Below are 25,247 nucleotides of genomic sequence, written 5' to 3'. Positions count from 1 at the left end.
GGCAATAGTACCTGCGCTAGGGTCAGCATTTTGAATTTCTCCTGTTTGAGGAACAAATTCAAAATCCTCAAGTCTAGAATCGGTCTTAGGCGACCGTCCACTTTGGGAATCAGGAAATATCTTGAATAGCACCCCTGACCCCTTTCCTGCAACGGCACCAACTCTATTGCGCCCTTTGACAACATGGTCATGACCTCCTGTTGTAACAACAGAAGATGGTCTTCTGAACAAAATGAGGGACGGGGGGGAAAGGGAGGAGGGGACTCCTGAAAGGGGAGAGCATAACCTTTTTCCACTATTCTTAACACCCACAAGTTTGGAGAAAAAGACTCAATCTTCCCCCTACAGGAGAAGTATGGACAATAAAGTGGGGAAAACTAGGGCTGCTTCTGCTGTTGTCCACCGGAGAAGGAGGATGAAAATGAAGGCTGCTGGGCTGGCCCTCTAGCTCTACCCATACCCCGCCCTCTAAAGGCATGATAGGGTAGATTGGCAGGTTGCTGGGCCAAGTATTGGGACCTCCGAAAGGCAGAGCCACGTGTAAACCCCCTAAACCTGCGAAAAGGTCTATAAGATGCTGCAGCAGAAGTCTGTAAGCCCAAAGACTTAGCTGTTGCCCGACAGTCCTTAAACCGTTTAAGGGCAGAATCCGCCTTGTCTCCAAAGAGCTTTTCTCCATCGAATGGTAGATCCATTAAGGTGGATTGAACGTCCGATGAAAATCCAGAAGACCTTAACCAGGCATGCCTCCTAGTAGCCACAGATGTTCCCATGGCCCTGGCTACAGAATCAGACGTGTCCAGGCCAGACTGTATTATTTGCTGTGCAGCCGCCTGCGCATCCATAAAAAGAGACCCAAATGACTTTTGCATCTCCTGTGGCAGATCCTTGGCCATCTCTTTAGCGGAGTCCATAAGGGCGTGGACATATCTGCCCAGCACACAGGTTGAATTAGTAGCCTTGAGCGCCATACAACAGGATGAAAAGATCTTCTTCGAAGACTGCTCCATCCTCTTGGATTCCCTATCAGTTGGGACTCCAGGGAATGCTCCAGGAGCAGACTTCGCAGAACAAGACGCCTGGACTACTAAACTTTCAGGAGTCGGATGTCGTGACAGGAAAACCGGATCTCCTGGTGCGCCCTTATGTCTCCTCGCCACTGCCCTGTTCACTGCAGGAGTCGTAACTGGCTTCCTTCACAGGTCCAATATAGGCTCAGTTAAAGCCTCATTGAAAGGCAGCAAAGGATCAGCACTGGACGCTAAAGGATGCAACACCTCTATGAGCAGGTTAGTTTTCACCTCCGCCACAGACAAAGGCAAGTCCAAAAACTCTGCTGCCTTCCTTACCACGGTATGGAAGGATGCAGCTTCTTCTGTAAACTCCCCCAGAGATGCAATGTCCCACTCCGGGGAAGTATCCAGCCCACTTGCAGTGGCCAGACCTTGGAATTCATCCGAAGGCTCAATCTCACCTTCCACCAGCTGTCTGTATTCTTCTTCCTCCAAAAGTCTTAAAGCCTTCCTCTGGGACCGAAGATGAGTCTCCAAAGCCAGCGTTGACAAAGAATCCATCGACGCCGAAGACTTCGAACCTCGGAAAGGCCCAGGAAGAGATGGTTGACTTCTGGCCTCACCCGGCGCCGGCACCGGCGCCGACACGGAGTCCAACGATGACCTCCGTGGAGTTGGTTGGCAGGAAGGCGATGGAGCCGGTCTGGAAGGAGACATCATCGACGTCGAATGGTGCGGCGATGGCGTCGGCTGACGCAATGGTGGAGCCACCGTCACAGGTGGTGAACTCCCAGAAGAAGATACCCTTGGTGCCGATCCGACATCTGCTGGACAAAAGGGCATGAATGGAGCTGCTTTATACTGCGCCGGAGAGCCCAAATCAAATGCCAATGGCCCCGTGGGACCCGCCGGTGCACCAGCAGGGGCCATAGATTGAAAAACGGCATACATTGCATTAAAAAATGCAGCCGGATCCGCCCCTGGAGCCGGGAAAGCAGGGTACTGCTGAGTCGAGGACTGCTGTACATTAGGCTTCCTCGACGCCGGTGAAAATTGAGGGCTATGGTGAGCAACCTCAAAGACAGATGGCGCCGGCGACAACTCCGGACTCCTGGGCTGAGGCGTCACAGTAGGGCTCATCTCCCATGTCTTCTGGCATCGAGAAGACCTCGACCTCGATCGGCTCCGCTCCAACCGGTGCCGAGAGTCATGACGGCGCCGTGAATCACGATGACGCCGCTTCTTATGCTTTTTTGGTGAAGCATGGGAGGAATCCCTCTTATGGCCCTTCTTCTTCGCTTTCGCTAGAAAAAGCTTCGCCTCACGATCTTTTAAACCCTTAGGGTTCATAGTCTGGCACAATGAACATCCTTCAACATCATGCTCAGAACTAAGGCACCAAATACAGTCCGAATGAGGGTCGGTCACTGACATCCGACCCCCACACTCTCTACATGGCTTGAAACCGGACTTCTTTGGAGGCGATATTGTAACCACCAAAAGACGCAACAGTAAACAACGAGCCAGGAAGAAAACCGTTGGCGTCAAAGGCACGGAAAAAAGGAAAACTGATGTCAGAACGCCGACGAGGACCTCTTATTGGCACGTTGACGTCAGACGGAGTCACGTGAAGCCATGCCATTATGACGTCGACAGCTAGGAAGAAGACTTTCCGTCGGATGCTGGCGGAAGGATGAATTCATAAGGTGAGGAATCCACAGGTAGTTGTATCCATCAGAAATTAAGATTTCTAAAGGATCTGGCAATGGATTCATGGTATACTCTGTGTAAAGCCTTAAGCAGAGGCTCATACATACTATTCAGGCTCACACTTCCAATTGACCACCCCTGCCACCATACCATTACCGCTGCTCCACTCTCTCCTCATTCACAAACCCCGTGACCCCTCACCTTGCCCTGTGGGCTCAATTTCTCTCTGGTTTTGTAAACCACAGTGCTGACAGTAACCAGAACAAACAGAGAAAGCAAAATCACTGCATGAGACGCAGAAACAAGACCACAGCGAAGTGTCATGAAGAAAGAGGTAGGGCACTTTGGCCTTGCGGCAGCTGTGTCTCGATCAGACTCCCCACTGTCCTTTGTCGCAAAATATAACAGAAGCAAAGGAACATTTATTAAAGTAAAAATATATATGTAAGGTCGAAAAAACGAAGTGGGGTATGAAAGAGAAATCAGAAACAAAAATTTAAAAGGAACAGTTGGCTAAATTATGTACCAAACACAAGTAACTGCGACGTGACCCATGTGCTATATATCACACATAAAAAAGTAATTTACACTTTTAATTTTCTTGATATTGTACTTGTTTTTTTTTGTAAATAAAAATAAATATCTTTCTCTGTTGTAAGGAAATGATGGGGTAAAGTGGACAATGTGGAAGGTGCAGGAGGGGGAGGTAAGAAGCAGAACTGGGCAATAAAGAGAGAAACGATCAGAGGAGCCCACTTTGAAGCTGGGGAAACGGGTTTGAGTCTTGACTTTGGCTCAACATGCTGTGATTCTGGACAAATAACTTAGGCCGTCATTATGAGTCTGGCGAGCAGCAGAGGCCTACCGCCAAACTCGTACCGCCATCTGATCACCAGTGAGGCCAGAACACCGCCGGCCCTATTACAAGTTTCCCACTGGGCGGGCGGAAACAGCGTTTCCACCCGCCAGCCCAGCAGGAAATAGGGCCTCAACATTGACGCCGGTGCGGTGGCAATGTTGAGGTTCGGTGGGTGCAACAGCACCTGCCACGCTTTCCACTGCCTGTTATTCGGGCAGCGGAAAGCACAACTGGGCTGTCCATCCTTTCCATTGTGGTCCAACAACCATGAAAAGGCTGGCGGATTGGGGAGTCGTAATCCGCCGACTGGCAGCAACCTGGCGGTGTCGGCGGTCAGACCATGGCGGCTCCGGCACGGTCTTAATGTGGCAGTCGGACCGACACGACTGCGGCGGTCGGACCGCCACTGCAAGTCTGGAAGTATGAAGACCGCCAGACTCCTAATGAGGGCCTCAATTTCTCCCTGTACATCTGAATACAAATGGTGGTCATGTAAAACATTCCGTTACCTTCGGTTTAGTTTGTGCTAAACAAACACATGCACTACAGAGAGTGGAAGACAAAAGTAGAAAATAAAAATAGTACCTCTGGAGCGTGCACGGCCAGTGGAAAAACACCAACTAGCAGTCACTGACCGCCAAACAGGAGGGGTACTTTGTCCGAGCTCCAGGGCACAGCCGATGCCCAGAGACAAAGTTCTGCTTGATGATATCAGAAGCGGCTGCTAACCAGTCAGAAGCAAGAAAAAGAAAGTGACTGGTGAAGCATGCAAATGGTAAGTACTGCTTGGCCTGTGGGTGGGATGTAAGCCCTTGTATGATTTTTTTCTGTTGAAAACAAAATACTTCGCAAGCACAGCGCAAACGCTGTGCAGGCAAAACCTAAAAAAGGCAAATCTGCATTAGTTAGAGGTACTTTCACAGGTGGAGATTTGCTTATTTTTTTGTGAACTGTCCCCATTGTCAGTAAGTGGTGGGAACAACGTTGAATTGTCTCCAACTTTAAGATCTCAATCAATTCATCAGTGATTAAAAAAAAGACCCGAAAATCTTTTTGGTTTGAAAACATTTGGCTAAAAACAAATCACAACAGGGCCCTCACTCATCAATAAGGGGCCTGATCTCTCCAACACTAAGGGCCTCATCACAACCCTGGCGGCCGGCGGTACACTGGCGGTAACACCACCAACAGGCTGGCTGTGTACCGCCAGTGTATTATGATCGTAGCGCATTAGCCACAGCCATACTGCTGGCCCATCCACTTGACCGCCAGGCTTCTGCCAGGCGGTCATAAGCCCCAACCGCCAGTCTGTCCATGGCGGTAAACCCCGCCATGAAAAGGCTGGCAGTAAGGGGCCCCCAGGCACAGCCCCATCGCACAGGGCAGTGAAATGCGCGACGGGTGCTGCTGCACCTACGTCACATCAACATTGCCGCCGGCTCTATTATGAGCCACCGGCAATGTTGATGTGACTTTTCCGCTGGCCCAGCGGACGGAAACTCTGTTTATGTCCGGTGGCCCAGCGGAAATGTCAAAATAGGGAGCCACAAATAGCGCCGGCACTTGTAAGACCGCCAAAGTCATAATGAGGGCCTAAATCTTAACTGAATGCACACAACCGTACCAACATGACAATCTCATCAAAAAGAACTGTGGGCACAAGTGCATGACAAACATCATCCCACAGCTCTCTAGGAACAGTACCATCTGAAACATCATCAGTCTAAACCACCATAGGCGGGTCCACTAAGCATGCAGAACCAAGCACAAGCTCGCACCTCCCTCAGCTATGTCACCCAGTGAGAAGATGCGCACTCACCTCCAGAAGGCATAGAAGTAATATGAAGACAGGAAGAGAGATTAGAAAGTAGCCCTCTCCCTTTCGAAGCTGACAGAGATCCAGTAGGTGAAGGTCTCTTTCAGATTCAGATACTCTATAAATAAATAAATAACACTCCCACCTCTTCTCAAAAATGGACACTATCTGACTCCTTACTCACCTTGGATTCCCAACACTCCAACAAAATTCAAATTCACTTACAATAGAAAAAAGCAACAAGTTGTATTCTGCATACCGGGATATATACTTGGGTAGTGTTAACTGGAGGACTTGGCCTGCCATCCGAGCTGTTTTGAAATATTCAGCTGCGTTAAGTGGAGTACATGTAATGTTCAACACAAAAGAAACAATTCTTATAATAAAACTACACCTACGTCATTCTGTAATAACATAATTTATTTATGATAATAAATAAGTATAATGAAATGCGTATAACAGTAATTTTTAAATGATGCACTGTTTATCTGGAAGAGGACATTCCACAAGCAATGAGTTGTTTATTTGGGACACAGATAACATGTAAATATGTGCAGGCAGTGCAGTCAGGAAGTGATTGATCAGAAAACGAAAAGCACTCTGGGTAATGAAAGCAGATTTTTGAGTGCCCAGGCTTTCTGCAGCAGAAACAACACATTTGTCAGAGTAGCATAGCCAAAAAGGATAAGAGGAAATGGAAACACATCTTCACGTGCCCAGGTTTTGTGCTTCCTGTAGGAGGAAATGAGCATTTGTAATGCAATACGTCTTGCATTTGTGATAGTTAGAGCTACTGGCGTTGTAAATGACAATGACGGTCATTATGACCCCGGCGGATGGCATTAATATGCAGGAAAGTACTGCCAGCAGGCTGGTGGTGCTTTTCTCCATATTAAGACATTGGCGGTTTGGCTCAAGCCAAACTGCCAATGTACCACACCGTCCGCCACGGTGGTAATGACCACCGGGCTGGAGACTTCAGTTTCCAGCTTGGCTGCCGTCACTAGCCCACCTGCCGCCATGGTTTTCGTGGCTTCCTTACCGCCACGAAAACCATGGCGGTAGGCACTATCAGTGACAGGGAATCCCTTCTCTGTCACTGATAGGGGTCTTCCCCGCCCCCCTCCCCAGGTTTCCCCCTGCTCACCTTTCCTCTCCAGACCCCCCCTTCATTCATGCACCTTCATTCACACAAGCATTCACACACTCATTCCCACATTCATCCATGCATGCAGACATCCATTCACACACACATCCACACACACTTACATACATACAAGCACACACGCATTCACACAACATACATGCACTCACACACCCATGCATAGACACACACACACAACACGCATTCACGCACGCACAGACATACACACACGCACCCCCCACACACAAAACACTCCCCCCGTCCCCTGTCGGAGCACCCGACTTACCTTGTGTGAGGGGGTCCTGCAGCAGGAGATGGGTCATGATACGGTCTGCAGCAGTCTACTGGCATGGCTGCTGGCAGCATCGTCACCTTACCGCCATCTGCAGGCATGGCCACAGCCGGATTTCCGCCATCCTTCTGGCGGAAATCCGTCTGTGGTCATAATAGGGTGGACAGCTGGTAGCCGCGGTGACAGTCTTTTGGTGGCCGTCGCCGCGGCAGATGGCGGTATATACTGGCAATGTTATAATGAGAGCCAATGTCTTTTACCTATGTGTTTTGGTTTGGAGTGTTGTGGATGTATGCCAGGTGTCACAGCAACCCTCCCATGCCTGTCGCTGCGAGAGAGGACACAACAAGGCCGCCATCTTGGCCTCATTCCTACAGACTGGCTGTGATACTTTCTAGTGTGTTTACCTAAACATTTATAGCACCAAACAGAGGCACCTTTGTGGCATTTAACCCAGAGAATGAGGGGGCAAAAGAGGCAGTCATATATTTCTGTGTGTTAAACTTTTAAAGGCATTATTCCTCTGCATTGACAATACCAACCTAACTTAAAACACTGACTGTATACAGAGAATAACAAACGTGACATCTTAACTGAACAGGAGGCTTTAAATGTGTTCAGATTGGTGAAACAGAGTTTCAGTGGTAGATAGGCGACAGGATAGGTTCCAGAGGTGCAACATCTGTGACCTTGGGTCAGTATTTTAAATGGAAATATAGAAGGGCTGGTACTCTGTATTCATTTAAAGCACTGCCTTGGGTTAATAGTCTTCTGAAAGCCCTGGTTTCAGGACTGGACTATGTAGAACAGATACGTGTACCTGAATCACCTGGGACTTTATGATGCCTTTTCAGTGCATACATTGGTGCACTGGCTGATGGTTTTGAAGTCAGAATTATCTCTGTCGGAGTGGCCACTCAAAATTTGATTTGAAGTCTTGGACTTGTCATCTGGACTACTCAGAGTAGAGCGGGAAACCTGTGTTTGGACGATAGAGTGTTTTTTTGCCTAGACCACTGGTGCACAGTGAGGTTCCTAAAGGGCTGGTTCATTGGTATTGTTTTGGGCTATGAAAAGGATTCAAATGTATGTTTTTTGGGGGAATCCAAGGTAGGTACAGAACCATGTCAGAGTTTCTTGATACCCACATAAGATAAATTATGCAAAAATAATGTATATGGAAATTATTTACACAGTGGTTACCCTGCAAGCCTGACATGGATCCCATCTGTTTGTTGTCTTATACAAAAAAAGACTTCAGTCATCACAACACATTTAGGTTACATAAGCCGTGGCTGGTCCTGGTGGCCACAGTTTATGAAACAACAGTTCTCCTGTTTAAAACATCTCCTGCCCATAGCGTCTTTACTGTTACTGTCCAGGATTGACTTTGAGATGTAGTCCTTGGGGTGTGTACCCATATAAACAAACACACATATGTTCCTATAGACACGGTGAACCACTAAGAGAAACACCAGTAGAAGCAGGAGTGAGAAAAGGGCCACCTGATAGGGTCACAAATATATTTTCTTGACATTGATTTTCCATGTACTCGGTAACCACGGCAATCAGATATAACACATAGAGTTTACATCAAATGATGCATGGGAACTTAGTGGAGTGGTTACATGAAGCCTGGGGTTGGAAGGGAGGAGAGCAGGTTAAACATTACTGGACTGAGACAGCCAATGCGTGGATTATTATACAGAGGAGTCCAGAAGGTGATGGTGAGGAGCGCTCTGCACCTGGACGACTGTGGGGGTATTTGAGATGGTGCCTCTTCAAACGGGAAGAAATGCTATACAAAGTCTGTTTTAGTTTAGACAGCGCTTCCGGAAGTGGCATCTGCAAGGTCACAGTAGCTCTGAGGGTATTGTCAAAGCCATGACACCAGTGAATTCTGAGAGGAGGAAGCAATGGAGTTTGCTCCACTTTTGTGCCCTGTGATAAGCTGCTCTTCTCACTGTGGTGCCCCTGTGTTAGCTTCTTTGCACCACAGGGTTAGGAAAATGACTGCCTCTACTAACTGAACTCTATTTAAAGAGGCCCAATTTACAACCAACGGCTAGATGTTTTTTGCTATCAAGCTTGAGGCCATGAAGTGCTAGGGTCTGGAGTCACAACTCCTTTTGGAGACAACACCTTTCGCCATCTTCTTGCTAAAGCTATCCAATGTGCTTGGCTGGTGACCCTCCGGAGGGTTTCAAGAGCATGTGATATCGCCCAGTGTTAAGCTCTTCTCAAGGCAGTTGGTTAATGCACCCACTGCAGAGGTCTTGACGGAACGAGAATGTCACAGATTACAATCTTAACTTAGCTTTTTCACCTCTTCATCTCTGCAAGGTTGATGCAAATGAATTATAGCGATTTTGTTAAGAATGGCACCTGCTTTGCAGCGCTATGAAATGGCAGAACCTGTATTACCAAGCACTACACAAAAAAATTAGTTATTCAGAGCTTTCCCCAACACGCACCAGAAAAAGACCTTAGGGGAGAAGATGTGGTATAAGGGCTGGAGCTGCCAACTTTGGAGCTGGGGACACTGTTCGAGTGTCGGTGCTGCCTCAACATCCTGTGCTTCTGGGCAAATCACTTAATCTCCCCTTGCTACCAAAAATGAATGTGTTCTTGTGTAATGCAACCAGTGCTGTGCTAAATGTTGAGTTTGTGATACATAAAACTGGAAAAAAACGTAAATAAAAAAGACCCGCAGACATCGCAAAGTAACTGCAAGATGCCCGAAAATAAGTAAGAGGAAGAAACATACCTGCCAGGAGCGCGATGCGGCGAGGCAAAAGAAAACAAGGGGGTACGGGGCAAGCGGCCATGGTGGCACAGGAGTTAAAAAGTGACAGCAGAAGAGAGTGATTGGGTGGCGGGACAAGCAAGAATATGGCGTTATGGAGTGTGATTTAAGCACAGCGGATGAAGCAGTAGGGTGCATGTACAGTGCCCCCAAGCTCACCATTGTAAGCACATTGACTCACAGTAAGTAGCAGGAAACCAAGAAAAAAAAGTCCCCTAATGAACAGATAAACATGACAAAGTGTACTTATACAGTAGATAGTCCCTGTCCAAAGAGAAAAGGTATGGACTAAGAGACATGACTGACCACTAGCAAGCAAGGATTTTTAAATGACACTGACATGAACAAATTAAATGGCTTTAAGCCCACAGAAGTAAGTATACATAAAGTATCATAGAAGCCATACACTTACACTTTACTAGCACTTCACATGCCGCGGCTTGGAAGACCATACTCGCAGCAGCAAAAGATAAACTATGACATGGCACTCAAATGGTGCTGGATAAAAAAATCAGCATTCGATAAGAATGTTACGCATGGCGTAGGACAACTGGCAGCACTGCTGGTATTTGTCTCTGTGAATCTCCTGAGAAATGCACAGCCGGGCTTAGGATAACATAAAAGGCTTTAAGACATACCATAAATATGTTATTACTTTATAGAAAAGTCACATATACTGACTGCATAGGTAGAAGTTAGTAATGTATTTTTACTTTTTGCCTTTATAATTTCATGCACATATGTAGCCCCTGGGGTTGAAGACAGGGGTTTGGGTCAGATGTGTGATTGGTGTGCCTCCTTTATATGTGGGCAATAGAGGTGGAATCCAGAACCTTTAGGGACAGAAAGATCTAAGAATAGTTGGGACTGGAATTTATTTCACAGGAGGGTCTTGTCAGCCATCATGAGGATGTCACAAGTGCTTTTTTGTCCCAGTCTACAACCCTGCCCTGCATAATCTGAATGGCCTCCATTGGTTAGAGATTCCTCAAATATCAGCCAGTCCTGTTCAAGGAGATGAAAGGTGGGAACTCTGCCCTTTCCTAGGAAGCCTCTGACATACTGCGCCATTCCAACTACTTGGCTGTGGCTTTTATCTCTCCCAAAAGAATGTTTCAGTTTGCCTTCATGTCCAAACCTCGATCAGCCTATTCCTTGTAGATAGTATTGAATTTTACCTCTTTGCTAAGTAAGAATTAAGGGGGTCATTCCAATGTTGGCGGACGGCGGAGGCCGCCCGCCAGAATTCCCCCCTCCGAAATACCGCGCCGCGGTCAAAAGACCGCGGCGGGTATTACAAGTTTTCCCCTGGGCTGGCGGGCGGTTGCTGAAAAACCGCCCGCCAGCCTAGGGGAAAACGACCTTCCCACGAGGATGCCGGCTCGTAATCGAGCCGGCGGAGTGGGAAGGTGCGACGGGTGCAGTGGCACCCGTCGCGTATTTCAGTGTCTGCAAGGCAGACACTGAAATACTTTGCGGGGCCCTCTTACGGGGGCCCCTGCCGTGCCCATGCCATTGGCATGGGCACGGCAGGGGCCCCCAGGGGCCCCGCGACCCCCCCTACCGCCATCCTGTCGCCATGAACAGGATGGCGGTAGGGGGGGTCGGAATCCTCATGGCTGCGGAGCGCGCTCCGCAGCCATGGAGGATTCACACGAGCAGCGGAAAGTCGGCGGGAGACCGCTGACTTTCCGCTTCTGACCGCGGCTGAACCGCCGCGGTCAGAATGCTCGTTGGAGCACCGCCAGCCTGTTGGCGGTGCTCCCGTGGTCGGTGGCCCTGGCGGCCACCGGCCGCCAGGGTCAGAATGACCCTCTAAGTTCCATTTAATTCCCTCAGAATCAAGTGAGGAAGGGGTTGTGCATGCAGATAGGAAGTCATTGTTTCTTAAGTGGGTGGAGCGTTTACATCTTTTGCAAAATAAATAACCTTAATGAATAGTTTCTCTTTTTACAGTGTACTTTAGATCTGCCCATTGAGATAGTGTTAGTTGTCTTGCCAGATATTGTTTTCCCCCCCCAAAAATCCTACAAGGCTTCATCTATTGCTTTTTAAATTGTCATTCACATTTTGCTTCTTCCCATGTAGGTAGCATACACCATGGGAAAATGGGTCAGCCCTCTTCATTCATTGGCTTCCTTGACTTTGAGTGACGGCACAAAGCCTGTGCACATCCATCACACCTGCCTAAAATAGTTAATTCCTCTTCTTTGACAAAGCTGGCTCAATATGTGCTTTATTTATTGTTTTATCTTTAAATAACTGATATTTATTTGGCCTGCACTTTGGGTAAAGTTGCTGTTATATAGTATGTACCCGGCATTGTAACACTGGAGCTGCTTGCGTTTAGGCTCACATACGTCTTGACTTAGGGCCTGATTCTAACTTTGGAGGACGGTGTTAAACCGTCCCAAAAGTGGCGGATATACCACCTACCGTATTACGAGTTCCATAGGATATAATGGACTCGTAATACGGTAGGTGGTATATCCGCCACTTTTGGGACGGTTTAACACCGTCCTCCAAAGTTAGAATCAGGCCCTTAGTCTTGTTTCCTTTACAAATAATAATAATAATGCAAATTGAATGCATGGCACAGCTGAAAAGCTTGTTATTTAAAACTATCACTATTACATTTCAAATTCTTATTTCAAGCATACGATGACCATATTCAGGGGGCAACATGTTTTTTCTTTTTCTATTTTTTGGCATATTCTTGCCCCAAAAAATGCAAAATGGCACCAGCCAAGGCCTGACCGTTTGCTTTTTCAGTGTGGTGGTGGCATTGTTGACTAAACTTGTTCACAGCTGTGAGGTTGTGCCACTATAACACGTAATCACTCCAGGCACCCACATTCAGGCATCACAGTCTTCACATCCACAAACCACATCCTATGGCATTAACAAAGTGTTCACGGGCCCCTTCTGATGAGGAGGGTCTCCTATTTACTTACCTGCAAGTAGCCCACAGCTTCAAAAGTGCAATAGAGGGATTAGGGGAATAAAGAAACGTGTTATTTTACCAAGATGTATTCCACATCTTATTTACAGTCAGTGGAAAATCTTTTTGGGCGTTAGTGTTACATACAAAAACAGTGTGAATAGATAATGTGGATAAAGCATTACGCATTAGACAGTGTAATAGTTGAGTCCTAAGTACAGGACATCAGGCAGTGATACAGTGGATAAAGCATCTCCTCTGTAGGATTCTGTAGTGTACGGAGCATATTTAACATTCAAGCCTTGCTGAATAACTGCATTGTTCCTTCCTGGATATCAGTGCGGTGTACATCCAGGGTTATCAATAATATAAGGAACCAAACAACTCTTCTGGAACTGTGAGAGCAGAACACGTCTGATCAGGAATACGCAGGGCTCTTGCACAGTAGTCTAGAACCTCCGAGGGTGTAGCACTGTGGTACTTCATTATTCATAAGGCTGGCATCACAGTGGCCCGAAATCTCCACAATGCTGCCTCTCACACAGGGGCTTCTTCTGCTGCAGCTGGAAGTAAACAAAACACAACAGTAAACAAATCAATTCATTCAGGAGTTAAATGCATAGGATCAGAACCAAAAGAACAGTTCCTCACTGCCCCTCCGGCTGGAAATCTTTGACTGTGTGAATTGTACTTGTTCAACAACCACACACTCTGTCTACAAATAAAAAAAAGCATTTGCAATGCAAAAGCTCTTGCGTTTGCTTGAGTTAGAGCTACTGGCACTGTAAATTCATAACTGCACTTTTCTTGTCACATAAATTTGTCAACACTGCCTCATAGTTTCATCTTTTCCTGCCATATACTTCAAGTGGCCCTGCATATAACTAAAGCACTTCCTTTTACCTTCTTCCTCCATCTGCAGCAAAAAATGAAAATGTTGCAATTTAGCATCTTAATTTAAATCTGCCATGCTAATTCCAATAGGATACCACTTCCACCATCCCACCATCAGAGCTACTGGCTGGCTAACACAGTTCCCAAAAGAAGACACAAGACAGCCACAGAGGAGAAATAAACTAGAAGGGTCACCCAAACATATCAAGAGTGTTCAAAAAGTCATAGTGTAATAAGGATGTTAAGTCAGCTGAATCATGATCATAACCGTAACAGGGAGAGATTATTAAAACATATACAATTATCATATAAACATTTATCAGAAATAAACTTTTCACATTAGATTGTAATGCTAAAAAAAACCTATAGAGCACCATAACAAAAATATCATATGTAAGAAACATGGTCATGTAACCATATTGTTAGCCCCTACAGGGCATAACCCCATGATAAAAAAAAAACCAGGAGAAAGTAATGCAGTGTAACCATATACTTAGCCCCTAAAGGGCGTTTTTAGGGCTAGTAGGCCTACTGCAATGATATTACAAACATGGCCTTTAAAACAAAACTTCTCCTAGCTGCAAAACAAATGTTCTAGCGATTAGAAAGCTTAAAAGACTCTGAATGGTGGGAGGGATTATTATTCTGGAGTCCCCACTGACTTAGAGTGGGGACCCAGAGTTGATGTAGACAGAGCGTTTTGAAGGTGGTCCCACTATCTTAGGATCACCACTGGCTGGTTATGAGCAAAAATGTTTTATAAAAGTAATGCCCTGCAAAGCGTTATGGGGCGAGTTTTCGGGCCGCAAATATTATAGTATGCTGACTGCAATGCTCAGAACATCCCCTAGAGGACATCAAGATAAAAATAGCATTTGGAAGAAACATGGGGCCAGAAGTATCAAACAATTTTGCATTTGCAAACGGTGTGAATCGCAAAAGTCCACCATTTGCAAATGCAAAATAGCCTTTCAGAATTTATGAAAGGCATTCATAGTGCATTTTAAGGAATCGCTAAAATAGCGATTCCCTAAATAGGTAATCGCAAATAGGGAACACCTATTTGGGATTACCTATGCACATGTATCATGCATTTCCTAAATGCGAACTGGGCATTTAGGAAATGCAATTACCAAAAATTCAAATTTGGTGGTAACACTGTGCAATTTTTTAAAATGCATCAAGAAATGCATTTTTAAAAGTGTCATGTAGCACACACATGCCCTTTTACATGTGCACAATTTATTTGGGAGGGTGCATAGAAGGGGGCCTTAGGACCCCAGCAGCCCTAGATTTGTATTACCTAAGTTGCAAATTCCTAGCAGGAATTTGCAAATTAGGAAATGCAAAACCATTTGCACCAATGGGCCTTCGGACCGATAGGGATGAATGGAGTCCCATTCCCTAATAGCGATTGCGAATTTTAAGAAATGCAAAACGGGTCTTTGATACATCTAGCCCATGGTCATGTAACCATACACTCAGCCTTTAGAGACCATATTCACAAGAAAAAAAGAATGGGAGAAAATAATGCAGTGTACCCATATATTTACCCCCTAGAGGGCATAGTGAATTACCCATTTTCAAGGCTAGCAGGCCTATTGCAATGCTATTACAAACAAGGCCCAGAAAACCTAACTTCTCCCAGCTATAAAACAAAAATGTCAGCCATGACAGAGCTTAAAAAGATAATGAATGGTGGTAGGGGTTATTATTTTGGAGTCCCCACTAACATAGTGTGGGGTCCCAGAGATGATGTAGACAGAAAGAGCACATTGTGGTCAATGTTTTGAAGGTGGTCCCATTGTCCTAGGACCACCACAGGCTGTTTTGTAAAAAGAATGTCATGCATTATCAGGCAAGTTTCTGTGCCACAAATATTTTAATATGTTGATGTGACTGTAATGCTTAAAACAGCCCCTAGAAGACCACACAATGAAAATAGCGTTTGCATAAACATGGTCATGTAACTATATAGTAAACCCCTAGAGAGCATAACCACACAAAAATAAAATGGCAATAAATAATGCAATATAACCATATATGTAGCCCCTAGAGAGCGTAGTACAATACACATTTTCAGGGGTATCAGGCCTATAGCTATTATATTACAAACAAAGCCCTTAAAACACAAGCTATTGCCAGCTGTAAAACAAAAGTTCCAGCCATGAGAGTGCTTAAAAAGACATTGAGGGGTTATTATTTTGGGGTCCCCACTAACCTAGTGTTGGGACCCAGAGATGACCTAGACAGAAAGAGTGTGTCCTACTGAATGTTTTGGTGGTGGTCCCATTGTCCTAGGACCACCACAGGCTGAGTTATGAGCAAAAATGTTTTGTAAAAGTAATGCCCTGCAAAGCATTATGGGACAAGTTTCCCGAGTGCAGTGAATATTGTAGTATCGGTCCTCCGGCTGTGCTAGGAGAGCCACTGCTTTTAGGATTTCTGTTTTATGTAAATCATTTACCAATCTCAAGTGTTTTAAGAGGAGAGCCAAAAGAAATTACTAAGATTGGGTAACTGTGAATAGTGTGACCAGAGCTCCAATACTGCTGATCGAGTTCACGCTGTTGGGCCTGTTCGCGCTGTGAGTGCCATGGCTGCAATGCAACACGAAGGGGAGGGACAAAAGTAAAAAATAGTTCACCTACGCTGAAGTATATCGGCAATCGTGCAATAATCCATGTAACAGGGGCAGTCTGCAAGGCATAACAAAAAAAAGCCTCAAGACAGAACAAACGAAAAGCATTTACCGATGACATCAAGTGATTTTTGAAAGGCATGCCCAGGAACGAATTAAAGTGATGGGCATGGTTACTAGCCCACAATAATTACAACAGGTCAAAACGCTTGCGCGCTCACCCTAAAAAGGTTACAATGACAGTGACCTTTGTTCAACTTCAAGAGGTTGGAGTGAGCAACAAGATAAACCTCACAATAAGAGCATGTAGGTGTTGTGCATAAGGAAACAATGATCACAATACAGTGAGAAAAAAAGCATGTGCAATGTCCACACTAGGGTTAAATTTAAATTAATAACAATATAGTAATAAAAGTAAGGCAGTAAAACAGATTTGGATTTAGAAGTTATGCCACAAATTAATAAAAGGCTAAAACTATGGTAAAAGTACTATTTTACTAAATGGAGCAAAAAAAGTTTATTCAATGGAAAAAATATCTCTTCAGCGGTATGAAAAACTGTTTAAATACAAAGCAAACATGTGCAAAAGCCCTGCTAGAAAGAAAAGGAAGGAACTGGAGGAAAATATTCAGTATAAAAAATAGTCTTGTCGCTATATGCCTACTAGAAGACAGCAGAGCAACAGGAATACGCAGCAGGCATTCAAAGTCTAAGCATGTACAGAAGCCCGAAGGGCTCTGGAAACGTTGGTCACCTTGAGTCACGCTGTTTCTCCATGGTGGTATCACAGGCACACCAAGTTCCTGTCTGTCAAGAATCTTTAAGACAGGTGTACAGTGACCCAAAGCACTTGTCAAAATTGTTGTAGGAGCATCCGACTATTAGAACCCAATTCACATAGGTCTAGTTTATCCCTCACAATTGTTAACACAACAGTGCAGAATGCAGCACATCAATTAATTAGATATCTAGCACAGGTCAGCCACTTCATTTAGACCCAAGGGGAACTCTGTAAGCACCAGCTTCGTAGAGCAAAGTGTTTGCCTTTCAGCCAAACAAGATTTCCACAATGCATATACAATCACTATCACTCGAGCCTCGTTCAGGAGACTGTCTGGAAACTATCCGGTCCAAGTGATTTAGAGCAAGTGATATGTCCTTCGAATTCCATAGATGGCCAAAGAATAGCTTCCTTGTGGAACTAGCCTTTCCTGCTTTCAACCTGCCTGTTTTTCAAGTATATTTTTATTCAGAATGTCAGTCCAGTAGTGTTCCAACTTTCTCATTGTTACATCTATTTGCTCTTTAATTTGTGCTCTAGATTTGATTCATTGACTTTCTTGCCTTGATGGCATTAAGCTGTTTTGTGTGGGTGATTTAAAAGTACATTTTCATCTGCTTTTATCACATTTTGGCGATGAGTCTGAGCACACACTGCCGCATTTTTGAGGGAAGTGGTGCACTAAGTTCCTACTGGGCATTGGTTGTTTACCAGTCATTGTTTCTACTGGCTGATGATCCAAGCGAACCTGAGGCTGCTGACTCTAGTGAAGCCAACGCTGGCGATTTTCAAGCATTCACTAATCTAAGGTTTCAGCAGTCATTTTCTTTCAAGGGGTGGTAGATTCGAGAGTTGTTCAGGCACACTCTCTATGCCACTTCACAGCACCATACTGAGAGGCAACTCTGTGCCATGAATCTTCTGGCACCAACGTATGATCGTGTGGTTATTCTATACTTCTGATTCCCCCAGACGAGACTACTGAGCAGCATCTCAGTGCTTTGAGCCACCCGGCAAGGACGTCAATATGTGCCTCCGTTTTGCTGCCTTCATCAATATGTAAATTTGCCAATCCTACATTCTGTCTGCAAGTGTGCATTCTCAAGCCCCTTTCCTCATCATTGTCATTGCACACACGTGCTTTTGTGTGACACACATCATTTTTGAGGGTTTATTAAGCATATTACAAGGGAAGTACTTAGAATTCAGTGATATTATTTGAAATGCTTTCATTTTATGCACTTTATACTTATTTTGCTCATCTTTGTCCAGCTGCCTTCCTGCAAGTGTAACTAATAACAATGAGCATGCTATGAATCCACACCCACCTTGCTTCAGTGGTACAAATCAGCCTAGCATGAGATGGGAAATGGTTGAGTCATTTAAAAAACGACAAGTTAGGAATTAATGGAGATTCTTTCGATTCTAAAAGAAAAAGCCTCTCTTGTTAACATTATTTGGTATGGAAGCTGAATAATTTTTTGAACACTTGCCACCTCTTCAACCTCTTTCAAGTGTGGATGTAATGCATAATGATTGTTTTACCAGTATGGTGTCCGTCCGTGGCTAGGTACAGTAGAGCAGTGCTTCAATCTATAGCTAAACATTGGGAAATACGTAGATGCCAAGAGAGGGTCTGTCCATTTAGCATTCATGGACCGCTCTTGTGCCTTTGAGTTGGTCAATCAGTCTGAACTTTGGGATATTATGAAGGGACTAGGAATTGATTAAGCTCTTATAAGTCTCCTAAGAAGGTTGCATTGGGATACCATGGCAAAGATTCATTATGGGGTAAACGGCGAACTCTCCGCTAAGATTAACTCCACTTTGGGAGTTCGACAAGTTTGTGTAATGGCCCTGCTGCTTTTTATGCTATATATAAACAGGTTGGAAGATTTTATATGCTGCTCAGGGAGGGATCAACTTCTTGTGGTTACAGGGCTGTACTGGTCTTACTTTACGCGGATGACACCATCTCTAAAACTGCTAATGGTTTCCGATCTCTTTTGGAAACCTTAGCAACTTTTATGGACAACCTAGGCCCTAAAACTAAGCTTAATAAATCTTACATTATGGAAATTGCATCAAAACATTTCAAAACCAAGAAATACAAATTAAGTGGAGCTGCTTGCTATAGTGTAAAACTTTAAGTATTTGGGTCTTACTTTTGATGCCCAGGAGAATTGGGATCTTTTAAAAAACACTGTAGGGCGGATGAACTCCAAAGGGCCATAGAGTCTGGTTTTCATTTTGCACGTAGATTGGGGCACAAACCAGTGAAGAAGATTTTAAGTATTTACCAAAGTGTAGGTATAGAGAGCTATGGGGTCAGCGTTTGGGGCTATTACGCTGCAGAACAACTTCAGCTGGTTGAAAATAAATTATTGAAGACTGCTGGCCCGACCTACCACAAGCCTCTTCAAATGTTATGTGTCCCTCAGACTTCGGGCTTGATTTTATGGAAGATGCTGTCAAAAAAGTCCCTCTATTGTTTTGGATTAAGATTTTGGGTAATCAAGGAACTGGCTTCCCAAGAGAGATCATGTCCGATTGTCTACATGTGAGAATGCCCTAGCGATTCCTTGGCTACATTATGTGACGACTACATTAAACGCACTAGGTTTCTCTGAGCTATTTCATAGTCCACGGCATATTGATACACACTCAAAAGCGCTGGTTAAACTGTCCTTCTCCCAGAGACAGATGAGAAGTCGCTTGCAGGACTTTTTGAAAGCTAAAGTGTAGAATCTCTTATGGTCTCATTAAACAGTCTCCTGTCCTGGAGCTTTACTTACAATATGTTTTTAGTACTGAATATAGATTTTATCAAACTCATTTACGTTTTAATAATATTCACTGTTTAGTTGCCTTTCCATAACAGGGCACCTGGTTCTCGAAGTCTCCAGTTCTGCCCGTGTGATAATATAGCTGATCACAGCACTCTGCACTTTATGCTGTTCTATGGCCTTTACAGTAGCGATCACAAATGGTTTATGGACTCAATTTTGTGTTTTGCTAACATAAGGCAATATATGTTGGCCCTAATTTCTTTGCAGCAACTAAGCAATGACAGTGTGGGTATAGCAGTATTGAATTACACATGATGTGCTTTGGCCACTAGGAAGAGATACGGGACTTCATCCTGAAGCTTAATGGTCTTTAAATCTATATTCTTTTTTTTGGTAGGTATCTTACAAAATATGGCAATCAATATTTTACTGCATGGTTCCAACATTTTTAATAACATTTTTATATTTATTTTAATATCTTGTGCTTTTATGGATAACATAAGTTGAATAAAGGTTCTTTGATTGTTTTATAGAAGAACCTCACATTGTGCTGGAAAGATTTAATTTGTACACTAAATAACAGCAATTAAATTAACCTGCGGGTTCATATGTTTCAGCTTTAAGAGTATTAGCTAGGGTTTGCACTTTTGGTTCCACAAACTGAAACTTATATCAGAAACTAATTAACTGTTTGCTGTTCAAATAAAAAGAGAGAAGAAACAACGGATAAGTTACCGTAATCCTTTTCTACAGGAGACTATTGAAATGGCAAAAAGTGTAGAATGTTCATTTGCTTCTTGATAATCTAGTTTCTGAGGTTGCTTCAGTGTGGACTAAAGATAGTTTCAACAAAGGACAATTTGTTTAAATAAAACATTTTCCTTCACAATCTTTGTACAATAACATCTAAAAAGTTGTGTCGTCTTTGTGGTGTGAAGACACATTCTTCCCAATGTAAAGCATGTCATAGAAGAGGAAAACACTGTTTTAAATGAAGCAAGATGGGTCATTTTTCCAATGTACATATGTCCATATTATACAGCAGAGTGTCATTAATTCAAGATGTTAGCGATACTGATGATTTTCAGGATAATATGGTATGGTATGTGATTATGATTGACACTGTGGATACTAAGGTCAAGTGTGAAAACAATGCTGAATATTAGGAAAATAGTACAGTAGTGCAGCCACAAAATACTGTTACCATGACTGGTGATGAAGGTGTGTTAGAATCAATAGAATGAAGCCAAATGCTTGCTGAGGACGAGATTAGTGTTGTGGATGTTTGTATTGATGAGGTATTGTATATTCCTCCTGTGTATGAAATTGTTGTTGATGGTAGGAAATTAGTCAATCTGGTTCGCATTTACTATTCTTTCTGACACATTCTTTTATAATAATTGGCACAGTAAGAATTTGGAACCAAATTATATCTAAGTTTTTGCTTTTGGCAGAAAATAAATTCTTATGACTGGTTATTTTGTGCCAAATATTCCCTTTCTCCATAGATTTATCCTTTGTAAGTGTATGGTACCGCAAGTATTAGGTTGGCGTCATCAGGGGAAGTTGGAGATTTCTTTAAATCCCAATGCTAAGAGTCCGGAGAGTATTTCAGATGTGTAATTTATGCTCCAAAGGTTAACAACTATTAATAAGAACATATATTAACAGAACAATAAAGTGTCAATGTATGCCTGGATATTATTTGTATTCAACCCTTTTTCAGTTTGTAAATATATGTTTTTTATGATTTAATCACTAAATGTGCCTGTTGTGTATTATTTTAAGTCTTCTTTGGTTTTATTCTATCTAAAATCACAACATGAATGACTGAATCTGATTCTTTTTTTGTCACTCAGGGTATCTGAATAGTTTTAAAACATGCTATTGTTTCTGTTTGAATGATTCCATTGTCTGCTATTTACAATATTATAGTCAATTACCCAAGCTCACAAGAGGTTATTAGGTCGCACTTTTGCTCTAATTACGGAATGAGATACGGCTTCTTTACAATGAGAGGGAAGGTCAGCTCAGGCATGACTATATACCAGGCTGCATGCTAAAGCCTCTGGGAAAGGAGTTCTCAAAGACAGTCATCTACATATGGATTCAGAAAGTGTCCCACTGATATAAATTTTCAACCACTAGGACCATCACTCTTGGTATAAATGTTTGGTGCTAAAGACAATTCAAAGGGAAGAACACTAAGCTCAAAGTGAACATCATCTACCATCAACTTCAGAGAACGACTTTTGGTAATCCTCTGCAAAAGGAACATGAAAAACAGGCATCCTAGAAATCAAAATGTACTAACCAATACGACTCCTAAGAGGCATGGAAAACCTGCTGCAAGGTGAGGAACCTTTATGTCTTTCTGTACGCATCATTTCAAGTAGCAGAATTAAAAATGGAACACAGACCTCAGTCTTTCTTTGGAATAATAAAGGAGGATCAATAAGAACCCTCACTCAATTGCTCCTTTCATCAAAATAAAATATATCTCTTTCAACAAGATGTTTGTACAGGGGTATAGTGGAAGTGTTGAGTAGAAATGGATGGAGGTTTCTTGCAGAGATATAGAAAACAACCCTGCTTCAGAATATGTAGAACTGACTGCTACTAGGTTATTACTTCTGTTAGAAAGATACCACTTGTCTCCAGATCAAAGTGCTGTGCAGAAGCGTGGACGGGGGAAGGGCAGAAGAGGTCACCATATACCTTTTTCACCTCCCATGCCCTCAAATGAATAAAAGGGCTGTTGATGTGGCTGGGTTTGACAATGCAGGTTGACGCTGATGGGCACACTGATTACTGTATCCTCGAAAAAGTGTATTCTGCTGGTGACGTTTTTCAAGATGACTGGTCAAACACAGGGCACAAGCAGTCAATCAATTCTCCTTGAATTTCTCAAGAGAGGAGTATGCCTTTTCCCCAAGCAATCTTTTGCCTTCAAATGGCAAGGAAGTCATCTGAGAAACTGATAGTCTCCCATCCAAACACGTTCCTTAAGTTACACATTAGAACACATTGATGTGCCTGGGAGGTTGATGCATGTAATCTGCAGAAACACTCATCCATTATAAACCATACTTCTAAAATGACACCAAAAAGTAACTGGTGGTATGGAGGAGTATTGGTAAATTTGTGCTATTTTAAAATACAATATTATGAACAAAAAGTTCCTCATTTCCAAATGAATATGACCAGCAATTCAAAATCTTTCCGTTTCCACATACGCTACCAAAGCTCATGATACCCCAATGCACACTTACTTCTCTGATGATGTTACCATGATGTTATTAACATGAAGGTTAAAACCCTAGTAAAACCCATTAAGGCCCTGAACAAATTTCATTTCTAAAAGGCCAATAAAATTGCCATTCTGACTAAGCAGGAATGAAGGTAGATGAAGAAGAGATTTCTTGGAAAGGTGAAATAACACAGCAATAGGAATGGACAGTTGGTGAACATATAATTCTGCATTTTTACAGCCTATCTGATGCATGATTAAAATGCTCTCTATAAACTGTGCCGCAGAGTGGGTGGAGTTCAGTGTCTAGTATTTAAGACAGTGTTGTGGCCAAGTGGGTGGGCCATCACACCCAGTGCTTTCACCTAATATATTACAATGGTAACAATGAGGTGGAATCCATTGCATTTTAAGGGAAAATTGTATGTGACGAACAAGTAAAGGCTCTATACTTTTAGGACACACAGGGACAAGGTCTACAAATCTGAAAGTGCTACCTATAGGCATCATTGGTCTTTTCGTTATCAAAATACCGCACTACAAGCACTAGCTGTGTCTGGAAAAACGTCATATACTAAACTTGGTTGAGAAACTCCGCCCAAATATAAATAAAAATGCTTCGTCAAACTTGACGTTTTCAAGGCTGTGGACATATACAGGTGGAGTATGCCAGTTACAAATATTACCGATGTCATCAAATATTCTTCTTTCATATCCCTCCAATTTTTCATTGTTCCATATGCTCTCTCTTTTCGCCTACAGCTAAGACTTATCATGGTCTTCGGCTAATCTTTCCATTTCATGCCATGCTACTTCATAAACAATATTGACCATTGGATTTTCACTAAACAATTTGATATTTCGAAAAGTTGGAGGTTTGTCTGCCTCTCCCTTTTGTATGTATGTATGTATGCCTCCTCCTCCTTTATCTCTTTAGACATAATTTTCCTTTTCACTATGCCAATTGCATACGGAACTTGTTTTTAAGAAAATTTCTCTTAACATAAGGAATGAACTTTGGGTTTCTTTGGGTCTCTGTTCTCTTTTTTTCTCTTCCTGTATTTTGGATTTGACACTTCCATTGTCTCCCTATTTGCAGTGCATATTCTCTCACATTGCCATTGGCACTTCCTTAGGTAATTTCATTCACATACCAGCTATAGGTATTTTTTTTTCTCACTGGGGTCACTGAAGGGCTTTACTTTCATCTATAGCACAAATTAGATATTGGGCCTCTATTTATTCACTAATTCTTTCCTCTACCTCAGATCACACTTGGCAATTGAATATTTGATGACATCCGTAATATTTGTAACTGACATACTACATCTGTATATGTCCACAGCCTTAAAAAAGTCACATTTGACGAAACACGTGTCGGCTGTTGTTTTTTTAACACAAGAAATGTATTGGCTCTTTGACAGCATGCACATTTCTGTCTTACTGGAAAAAGTGATGTGTTTTTCCGAGACACCATAGAAGAATAAATTGAAATCTCTACATACCTGTGATGTGCTGTGGTTTCTTTTCTTCTTATACATGGACTGTAGCCTTTCCAGGCGACAACCTACGCACCCTGTGGCTGGGTGACAAACCACTTGGGCACTCCTCCCTTCAACATAGACTTTACCGCCATGGACTTCTTATGTATACTTTAGCCTAAAACTTGGGAAGTGCGCACCATCTTTACACAGCCACTTTGGTTGTTGTTATTTGTGTATACATAAATAAAAATGCTGTTTGAATATTTTAAATAAACAGTTATTGTGTATATATGACTTGTGGGTTATCACAGACACCAGCCCAAACATACTTGTACTTATGAAAATAAGTTGTACATTCCTATTAAATTCCTCCAGTTCTCTCTTTCCATGCATCACATACTCACGTTTTATCGCCAGCAGTGTGTTCCCGTGACAACATGCCACTGACACGACCACGTAGGGGTAATTCTCTTCCAGCTGCACAGGCTTCGGTGTGCCAGAATCCTCATCCTTGCGCCCCAAGCGTCCCCTGGCACCCTTACCCCAGGTGTACACCTCACCATCTGTTAAGAGAGCATCCAGAAAATGAATGCAGCACCCCAAAGCTTTCACAGATTCACAGACAATGGAAGGACTCTGTGTCCCCACTCTTCTACCTGGTGCCCATACTAAAGAATGTTACATTGGAGAGAATATTTTACCGAAGAGTTACTTTGGCCTCAGTAGGTTTCCTGCAATTCTTAAACATCTTCTGAATAACAATTTACCTCTCTTATCCATGTTTGCCTAGTTCTGTCCAAATAGCTGTAAAGTGCTGCCCTCCCATC

General features: G+C 43.3%; 1 protein-coding gene across 1 annotated transcript in view; it reads right to left on the bottom strand.

The window, feature by feature from the left end:
• Positions 1-12,347: 12,347 nt before the first annotated feature.
• NEK8 (NIMA related kinase 8) overlaps positions 12,348-25,247 on the bottom strand; it is a 154,539-nt gene continuing 141,639 nt past the window's right edge. Inside the window, exons 14-15 of the mRNA XM_069226202.1 lie at positions 24,825-24,983; positions 12,348-13,144 (exon numbers count right to left, since the gene is read on the bottom strand). Of these exons, the coding sequence (XP_069082303.1) occupies positions 13,119-13,144; positions 24,825-24,983 (185 nt within the window). The 3' untranslated portion in view covers positions 12,348-13,118. The remainder of the gene's footprint in view (positions 13,145-24,824; positions 24,984-25,247) is intronic.

This window comes from Pleurodeles waltl, chromosome 3_1 (assembly GCF_031143425.1).
Source record: "Pleurodeles waltl isolate 20211129_DDA chromosome 3_1, aPleWal1.hap1.20221129, whole genome shotgun sequence".
Classification (NCBI taxonomy): Eukaryota; Metazoa; Chordata; class Amphibia; order Caudata; family Salamandridae; genus Pleurodeles; species Pleurodeles waltl.
Note: the sequence above shows the minus strand (reverse complement) of the source record. Positions and strands in the feature narration are given on the sequence as shown.